General features: G+C 40.4%; 1 protein-coding gene across 2 annotated transcripts in view; it reads right to left on the bottom strand.

The window, feature by feature from the left end:
• Positions 1-48: 48 nt before the first annotated feature.
• Positions 49-10,337, bottom strand: part of LOC107703238 (ZZ-type zinc finger-containing protein 3-like) — a 14,389-nt gene continuing 4,100 nt past the window's right edge. The window contains exons 2-3 of one of the 2 annotated variants that reach the window (XM_016505785.1): positions 6,519-6,593; positions 49-1,879 (exon numbers count right to left, since the gene is read on the bottom strand). In XM_016505785.1, coding sequence (XP_016361271.1) covers positions 315-1,814 — 1,500 coding nt within the window. In that variant the 5' untranslated portion in view covers positions 1,815-1,879; positions 6,519-6,593 and the 3' untranslated portion in view covers positions 49-314. The remainder of the gene's footprint in view (positions 1,880-6,518; positions 6,594-10,337) is intronic. The other variant, XM_016505784.1, reaches the window with a different exon arrangement.

Here is a 10,337-nt window from a genome sequence, read left to right as displayed (position 1 = left end):
CATCCTGTTCCTGGAGATCCACCATCCTGCAAGGTTCAGCTCCAACCCTGATCAAAAACAACTGAACCAGCTAAGTAATCTCTTAGCAGCACTTGATAATTACAAACAGGTGTGTTGGAGCAGGGCTGGGACTGAAATCTGCAGGTAAGTAGATCTCCAGGAACAGGATTGGGCACCTCCTGATGTAGTTCAATGCGTTTAAAGGTTTAATACTTTGGGTTTGGGGTTTGTTCAAACTGACCCTCAATATGAGGAACAGTAACAGTGGTGCTTGCCATAGCAAACACATTGAATTAATAATACAAAAGGGTACATTAATAAACAAAACAGGGGTTAAAGGACAATGCATATCTTGGTTTACCAGAACTGATGACTTCAGACAGGACAGCATAAACCTGAACATACTCTTTGTTGTGTTTGAGAGCCAAGTGATCAGACTCAAAATAGTAGACATCCTCCTCTTCCTCCTCATCTTCCTCAGCCTGAGCGGCCAGCAGCTTTTCGGTGGATCGCAACACTCTACTATCTGACACTCCAACCTCTCCACTGACCCCTGCTTTCTCTGAGAGTTCATTGTCTGCCTCGCTAGAAAGTCCCAGTGCATCACGGGGAAGGTCTTTATGGCTGGTGTCTTTAGAGGAAAGAGAAACTGGCGTGGACTCCTCCTTCAGCGAACCATTGTCTATGTGCGGGGAACTGGGTTTGGGGGAGCTGGCTTTGAGCCCACTACCAAAGGCAGCGCGGCGCGGTGAAGTCCTCAGGGTGTATCGGTGTTCTTGAGGCTCTGTGAAGGAGGGGGGCTCTGCAGGCAGCTGGGAGGCAGTCAGCACCACCGTTTCTCCTGAGATATTCGAGTAGTTGTCAGAAGGGTCCTGCGGCTCAGCCTGAAAGCCGCCGTTGGTGCTCTCCTCTCTTGCGAGCTCATCCTGAGCCTGGCCGGCATCCCCTACGACATCCACCTCTACCTCCATCTCGGGTTCCCGGGATAACACGACCTCGGCAGCTTCCTCGGGGGTGCAGTTCCTCTCACAGTCAATCTGAGGGCTGTCGGACTCATTGGCTTGCTTGGGATGAGGGGATCTACAAGGCACAATAGGGTCGGGGGATGAGGGTGCAGCCTGGCTGCCGTTTAACAGTGAAGGACTGTTGTTAAGCATGGCAGGGGAGGCACAGGGCTCTGGGGGTAAGGCTGCAACTTCTGAGTCCTCCTTATGGAGGTCAGTGAGGCCATTGGTGGCCTTGACGTTCTCGCCGGCCTGCGGCGGAGGGACGATCTCCTCCACTGGGCCGTCCTCTTTATGCTCTGCCTCTTTGTCGAGGCTGAGCGGAGGGTCCGAGGACAAGTTCGATTTTGCGCCCACGTCATTTTCCTTCGGTGCAGTGGAATCAGGGCTCTCCGGTTTGAGAGAAGGTTCCTCCTCTACCCCCTGCGATTCACCTGAGCGAGGGCAGCGTTTGGCCCTCTTCAGGGTGGGGGAGGCTTCCGGCCCACCCCCGGCCCTAGGATGCTCGCAGCTGTCCGATTTGTCTGACTCGTCCTTCTCAGAGCTTGGCAAGCCTCGCTTTCCATAAGATGGCAAGGGCTCACCCTCCGCCTTGCTCTCGGCTACCTTTCCAACCTGTGCTCCGATCTGCTGGTGCTGCTGACAGTCCTGCTTCTTCTTGGGCGAGCGGGCTCTGGGCACAGGAAGCAGAGAGCTCTCTTCTGGCTGGGCGATGCTGCGGTTCCTGAGGGTTCGACCACAAAAGTTCTCATCCAATCCATTTATCCCCACTGATGATCTTGTGATGCGTGAAGAGCGGGACGCGGCCATACTATGGTGGGTGCCTACTGTCTTCTCATCATGGTGCTCTCTCCTCAGCAGCAGAATGTGGGCACCTGAGGGACATGATGAGAGAAAAATTACATATCATTGAGATTCAAAGTTAAATGGGTTTGAGACTATTCCTACAGTGTACAATTTAAAAAAATGCCAACAATAAGACTTTTTCGGGAAAAATTGCTAGAAAAATAGCTAGAAATCAGACCACTATAAATTCATAAACACATTTATGCTGGAATACAGTGATTACAGTGATGTGTTTATTATTTTTAACTCATTCTATCCAACGCTTCTGGAACAATCACAAGCTATTTCTGCTATTTCTGTAAAACCTTGTATTTGTTAGCCAGCTAACAACTTTATCTGTGTGTCATACCTAAAAAACACAATAAGATGATTTATCAAAAAGATAAACATGATGGACCAAAAAGCGAAATATGGAAAAATGAAGTAAAAGAAACATTTTAGCTGAAGTTTAAAGAAGTGACATAATCTGTTTGCTGGATGTTCTTTCACAGTGGATCAATGAGAAGTCTTCTTATGAGAAGTCATAAGTCATTTCATGAAAAAAGATGGCGGCGTGGTGTCGTATCCTGGCAGGTGCTGCGACTCCACTTTTTTTATACCTAGCTGGCCGTTTTCTTTGCCTTTATACACATTTGTCAGAGACCATTTTAAACTTTACTTGCAGAGTTAAACGTTGCAAACACGAAAAAATTGAATCTACGTTTCGTGGTGTGTTTTTTCTACTATTACTTTTTTCTACGGCTGCACTACCGGTACGTGTTGTGTCCAGAACTCTCCACGTGGATCAGTTGTGCTCCAAAAACTCGAGTAGTTATGCTGCTCATGGGAAAAACTGTTTATATTCTGGTTTTCTCCAGTCATCTACTCGTGTGGGAAGTTTTCATCATAACCTGCTCGGATACTATGCAGTTTATTCATCTGCTCTGGACTATGGACACGCTGTGATGTGTAAATATGCCTCTAGACAACGGGGTTTTGCTGCGCCGTCACGAAATACTCATGGGTTTTTGCTTATTTTACTGCTGCTCTCTGGGGATGTTCAATTAAATCCGGGACCGGTTAACCCGATAATACAGCTGGACTCTGGAGTTGAGCCTTATTTGGGGACGACCTCGGCAGAGTCTCACGACGAGGTGAGTGCCTGGGGATTTCCCGTGGATGTACCAGGCCCGTCAAACAGCAGGCCCGTCAAACAGCAATGTGTGTTTAATTAACAATGTACACAATGCTCCAGTGCACAATATTTCTACACTGCTCGGCTGGGTTATCATCTTTCTCAGTGAAAGCTATTATTCACTGGAACACTCTACCAGAAGACATAAGGATGTGCACATCTATTGACATGTTTAAATTAAAACTAAAATTTTATTTAAAAGCGATTCAAATCTGTAAACACTGATATAGTTGTGGTTTAACTGAACGTTATTGGTATTTTTTTATTTTTATTGGCTCTGATGGGATGTGTATAAGTATTATTGTATTGTATGTGTTTGTTATTTTGTTTTTATGTTTATCTGTGATTATGATTACCTGCCAAGGGACCGCGGATGAAAACTAGCCATTGGCTAAATTCGGTGCAATGCATGAAATGGAAACATTTATGTTAAAATTGTACATGGTCCCTTTTCAGATAAAGTTGAATAATAATAAGAAAAGAACAACTTGTGTATCAAGAATGAGAGTGCATTCATGGAATATCTGGAATATTTCTAAGGAAAAGAAAGGAAGGAGAGAGGGGTCTTTATTTATGGCTTTTTATGCTAGTGAAAAACATCAACTTATTGCTGAAGAAAATGTGAGTGATGTCTGCCTGTGCAAAAGTTGCAACCACAATGCCAAGACGCTGCTATGCAATAATTTACTTGTTCAAGACAGTAGAGCCAGCCAAGGTCTCGGACCTCTCCTTCAAAGCAAATCTGTAGGATTTTTTTGCTCGCTTAAAAAACCGAATAGTACAACCCACCTTAAAAAGCAGCACAATTGAAGATAACATTAATGTCCATAGCACAAACATGATCTCCAGTTTATTAGTTAGAGGTATGTGCATTAGTAATAGTGATGACGCATGAGCAAACATCACTAACAAGATTCCCACAATAGATCTTTAATGTGCACAATTTCAGAGGAAAAGCTTTATCGCAAGTTCTTCTCTCTTGCTCTCACGGTCTTTGGGTTTGGTAAAACAAGAGTCAAACATACACCACTGGAGAAATAACAACCTACGGGCAGGCTATGATCTACTGTTATCTAATATTCTATTAATACGTTTGATATTCAGAGGTTATCTGAGAGCTTCCCACAAGCTATCAATCTACTTATCACACATGTTCTTGCTAGGCTTTCCCTGGTGCATTTCTAAAAGTTGCTAAAGCTGCAGATGTGAAGGGGGATGGTCTGTATTTAAGCTGTTTCTTATCTGAGCTATAAAAGAGCTTTTCAACAATAGCCACTACACCACAGACCTTCAGTCCTGAAAGACTGATCATGGGTGTCTCTAATGAAGCAGTCAGTGCTCCGCAGAATCCTGTGAGCAGGGTCCAAAATTAACATTTATAAAGCACCAAAAAATGTAAGTTTGCTGGTACCTCTAGGTACTGCAAATTTACATGATGTAAACTGAATTATAACAATCTAAACGTCACTGATGTAAAGCCAAAGTATATTGGGTGCCTTCAAGTCAAAGTATACATCCATGTTCCGTTCTGGCTTGCAGACAGTGATTTTCATTATCAAAACAGTCCACTGATTTCAGCACATCCATGTCTATGCAGACTTGTGTGAGTTATTTTAAGGCTTAGAAAAAAAAAGGTTGAAGCGCCAAACACAGCCATCCACACTCATGGTTAATGGAGTACACTTTGAAAGGCTTGACCACTCAAACTGTTCAAGATGGAGCAGAATGCAAAAAAATTAGGTATACCTGGGTCCTCAGTGTCACATCAGATTCAAATCAAATGGTCAACTAAGAAAAACAGAAATGTTTTTCTCAGAGGAAAATTTCCAATAAAAAGTTTCTTTATTTTTTCTTCCGCAAACTCAAAGTGAAACATACACAAAATATTCCTAGAAATATTCCAAACCACCAAACCTCATATTTAAGAAATGTTCACATTTTTGTGAAGGCCATTTCATGGATAGACGTGATAAGTTAATTTTATATGCTGCTGTCTGTGACAAAATGGCCTGCAATGTTTGTCACAATATCTTTTTATTAGTTAAAAAATATAGACTACCCTTTTATTTATTCTCAATATTAAATAGAACAGATTTACTTTAGGCTTTTATTCACATATAAACAATGAACAAAGCACACAGAACACATCAAAGATGGTAAACTGAAGTTCACAGTGCTTGCGTGACACAAAAACAAACCTATTGAGGATCAAGCAAGCACATTTGAGCTTCTGTTTACCATATTTGATGTTCTTTATGTATGTGTGTTGAACAATGTTTATATGTGAATAAAAGCCTTAATTAAAATAGTTTCCTTCATATGAAACAACCATGTCACTTCACAAGACTTAGATTAAACCACTATTCATTTGGATTACGGTTACAATGTCTGTTACAATTTCTTTATGAACTTTTTGACGCATCACCGTTTTGGCAGAAGGGACTTTCAATTAAGGGACAGAAATTTCTCAGGTTTCATTAAAAATATCTTCATGTGTTTCAAAGACGAACGAAGGTCTTATGGATTTGGAATGACATGAGGGTGAGTGGTAATAGAATTTTCATTTTTGGGTCAAATATCCCTTTAAATGTTTTAAACATCCCCTTATTAATAAAAAAAAAATCGAAATAATAACATTTAATGGCAAATTTTCTCCAGCTATGGAGTAAATTCACAAGCCATCGGCATACGTGGCAAAAAGCAAATTTTGGACCGAGTATGACAAATGAAGCAGTCAGCCCAAAGACCAGTGCTTACAGAACATGATATATTGATATGGGAATGGTGAAATGGGCAAAATCTGCAAGGCAGCAGCAAAAAGGTACCACATTTCAGCTGCCTCACAGGAGACTGAAAGGAGCACTGGGCTGGTACTGTCGTCTGCATTACTCAATAATTAGTGTGGTACTAAAGTCAAACAGACGCTTGAAGTGAGACAAATTAGATTACACCATATCAAATTTCTCAATTGCCTCCATTCTGCTAAGGCTGTGAAAGAGGATACATCTAGGACATATGCAGTAGGGGGGAAAAAAAGGATAATTTTAGGTTTTTATTACAGCTAGAACACTTCCATAAAGGCTGTCCTTGAAGAGAAAAAAAACACAGTTTTTATGAAACCATGGCTCTAGATATTTCACTAAAGACCACACCACATTCTCCAGTCCACACAATCTCTGCCATGTACCATTAGTGTGATCTCAATGACGAGAGGCTTTGCGTAAGATTTTGTACTGCTGACATTAGTTTTGCTTGAGAAATGAGAGGCACCTGAAGACAGTCTTACACGCATCCCTTATTCACACTCCACTGAAGCCTCCTGGTGAGTGTCTAATGTGATTTGACCATGCATATAAAAAAACGAGACTGAAAACAGACAGAAGGTGTGATGTCAGGCCTGATTACTAAAAGCACTAAAACGGTTAGAAAACATGTACCATGTCTGTTTAACTACTAGATTCTATTTTCCTCTCTCTAGAAATACTATAAAATACCTGTTTTTCCATACTGCAAATCCAAACCTGTGGTCGTCTTCTTTTCCGTTTTCTCATTTATTGCAATTTACTGATCTAAAAAAGAAAAAAAACACAGATTTTTTTTTTCCCTAAAAAAAAAACTAAAACAGGACAAATAATAGTCATCATTAGAGCCCGACTGATATGGGTTGTTTGGGGGCCGATGCCGATACCGATATTAGGGAGTAAAAAAGACCGATACCGATATATCGGCCGATATTCTTTATGTGTAGGCTATATTATAGTAGAGTATAGTCAAAAGTTTGGACACACTTCCCATTCGTGTGTCCAAACTTTTGACTGGTACTGTATATAGAATACAGTATATAGCCTACATAAACAGAATATATATACATAAACACATTTTTTTGCAATGATAACTCAAATGCACAGGTTCACACATAATGCCAGGTTCACATTACTCCGTTTGCAGTGCGTATGTAGTGCGTATTTTTTCCACGCTCATGTTAACGGATTAAAGCGTTCACACTGCACACGGTTACGGTCCGGCAGTGAGCTCCAGGAGCGGTGCGTCTGCAGCAGTGCAGAGATCGTTATTTTTGCGGCCATGCATGCGCTGAATTAAAGTAACAGCACATTGTTTGCAGTAAATATGAACATGGATTGACACGAAAATGTAGTAATTACACCATAAAGGGAAAGAGCACGTTTAGATAAACAAGGCAATAATAGATGGCACACGTGGAGGTAGGAAAACAAAGCTCTTTAAGAACCGCACGATTTCTTGTAATAAAGATTTAAATGCAAAAGGTAAGGCAGTAGAGCTGACTATTTCTGTCAATGGTAAGTTTGTGATAACGTAAGAAAAGTAGTTTAAATGTTTTGCCACTTGCTTGAGCAACTTAATATATAAATCTAGAAGTAAATGCAAAAGTAAAAAGCACTGAAGCACTGTGTTGCTGATATTTATTGTGTTTAAACATGTCTGTGAAAGATTGTATTACTGTACTGTGTAAAAAAAAGAATTGCAGTGCTGAAAAAGCATTTTCAGTGACAATGTTTGGATCTGAAATCAAAATAATGGATACATTTTGTGTTTGTGGTAAACAGCCACGAATCAGTAGTGGACTCCTGTGTGAAAGCACAGTCCGTGCTGCTTCCCCTCTAACAAGAGTCACCTAAGAGGGGAATTCCCCCCATTTTCAAAAATGAAATTCAGGCCCTGAATAAATGTTTATAAATCCTGATTGGAGTATCAATATAAATAGTTATAAATGGTAAAAAGAAGGCTTTAAAAAGATCGGTATCGGTGATCGGTATCGGCAGATACTGCTTTCTGTGATCGGTCTCAAAAACCCTGATCGGAGCACCCCTAGTATTTCTGAAGGAAGACTATCTTTAGAAAATTTTCGATGTCATTTTCATTTCATCTTGCATGTTATATGCCTGATAAAGCAGCGTTTGTGAGCTCAATGCTGCTTTGTTTACAGCCGTTAACGGGGAAACCTCTGTTTCTCCCGCTTTAAAGCACCTCCTGCTGGCAGAGAATGAATTTTGCATTTTCTGTAAGTTTGTCTGATTTATGCAGCAAACAGATCGATCGTAGCATCCCTATATATAACTTGAATTAAGAAATTAAACAAGGTAACTGTGTAGGGCAAGCAAGCTACTGCCAAACCAACCGGGCCAGGTTTATGCAGGAAGCACACCTTTTCCAAATGTAAACATCTAAAATGAATAAATAATAATAATTTAAAAAAAATTGTTTTCACAAACTCTGTGTTGTGTATTTTCTGGTAATCAAAAGAACATGCAGAACATTCATATTTAAATCGTCTTTTTGCAGTTTAATATTCACAGACACAGTATATATATATATATATATGTATATGTACTGACCTGTTTTTTTTATTTATTCATCAAAAATAAGACAAATTCCATGAAATTCTGCGTTATACAGTAAATTCCATTTTTATGACTGGATTCCGCGATTCCGTCCATGTTTTCTGCATCACGGAAATCATAGGGCCCTACTAATGTAGCAAACAAATATGATAAACTTATTGTGAGAGTAAAAGACGGGGACATTGTTGTTTATTTACTTAGAATTGAGTCTCTCCAACTAGGTGACAACGTAGCGTTAAATCGCCATTCAACAGACTCAAACCACCACCGCACTGCCATCTATTGGACTGCAGAAAGATACTAATTTTTCAATCTGCTACTGACAAACTATGCTGACACCGTGTCCACTGGCAGGACGCGACAAAGCGACCGTTGAAAATCATTTGAACTTTGTGTCAGCACGTCATAAATAGAACGAGGCATCAGTTTACTGCATCCAGTGTAGACAACATCACTGATTATAATGGGTTCTATTCTACACCAGACGCGAGCGGCGCGGCGTGACAAAATACAATAGAATTCTATTGTATTTTGACGCGCTGCGCGATATGATGTGACCGATGTGATAAGCATGAGTTCTGGGCCGCGGCGCGGCCGGTATAAACACCAGAATTGACTGAGTGACCGTGATCAGCTCCGGTGGTCGTAACACAGGTTTTAAATGCGCCGCAGACATGTGCCATGATGCGCAGATCAGCTCTAGTCTCTAACATCACTGAATCGGCTGTTAAAAGTGAGCCATCCAATCATCATATCACCATGCAAAACTAAGAATTAGAATCATTGTAATGTGATGATCAAATATAGGTGCGGGTGGGTGGCGGGCAGTAATTTGGATAATTTGAAGCAGCAGACTCGGGTGAAGTTTGAGCTCATCCGCGCATCTCTACACTACACTGATCTGGGTCGCCAGTAGCAAACAATGGAGCGCGCTCTGCTGGACAAACTAAGTAATTACACCATTCAGAAGCATTTAATCTGCGTTATATGTTCTGTAAAAAAAAATTTAATATCGGCGGCATATTCGCCGATACCGATATATCGGCGACAGGCTCATATCGGCCGACAACATCGGCTAAACGATATATCGGTCGGGCTCTAGTCATCATAATCGTAAAATGAGCTCTTGCTAATGGAGGAGTCACCACTAATGTCATCACACACGCTACAACCCTTCTGACATGACTCATTTGTGCATAATGAGGTTATCTGGAAACTCAAATATGAGTAAGTGAAGGTTAGGTTGCTTGTCTTGATATATGGAGTAAAACCTTAAATAACAGTGCACAATGGTTGATGTAACATGCTGAAGGCAATTCATGCCATGAACATCAGAAAATTCACTAGGATCAAATTTATTAAAGCAGTGGTTTTCAAGCAGGGGTCTCAGCAAACTTAGAGGGCCACAGAAAGACTTAAAACTTTAATTATATTGAAAAAAAAAATTAAATGCTAAAAACACAAAAAATAAAATCAAGATAGATGTAAAATGAATTAATGTTAATTTTTCCGCTCTATTGTTTTAATTAAAGAACATAACAAATTTGAATATTGAATCTTCTGGTATCACAAAATTAATTGTTTATTTATTTTTAATATATGGACACTCACAGTTGGAAATGCAAACTTTTCTAACTCAAACTTTCAGATTTTTTTTTTCATGTTTTATTTTAAAGCTTAGTGACTGTGACATTTAAGTCACGTGATCGTGGTGTAGGCCTAGTTTGTTTGCATTCTATGTTTAGCATTTTACTTCTGGAGATTGTATTTATCCTGTATTATTCTTACTGGGTTTTTGTTAAAGAAACAAGGGTGGTGTTAAATTCTGTGTTGGACTACAAAAATACATCATCACTACAGCACTCTATATCAGAATCAGAAATAGCTTTATTGTCAAGTGTGAATTTGTCTCAGGGACAGGAACTTCCAGTG

The sequence above is a fragment of the Sinocyclocheilus anshuiensis genome, unplaced genomic scaffold (genome assembly GCF_001515605.1).
Source record: "Sinocyclocheilus anshuiensis isolate Anshui unplaced genomic scaffold, SAMN03320099.WGS_v1.1 scaffold542, whole genome shotgun sequence".
Classification (NCBI taxonomy): domain Eukaryota; kingdom Metazoa; phylum Chordata; class Actinopteri; order Cypriniformes; family Cyprinidae; genus Sinocyclocheilus; species Sinocyclocheilus anshuiensis.
Note: the sequence above shows the minus strand (reverse complement) of the source record. Positions and strands in the feature narration are given on the sequence as shown.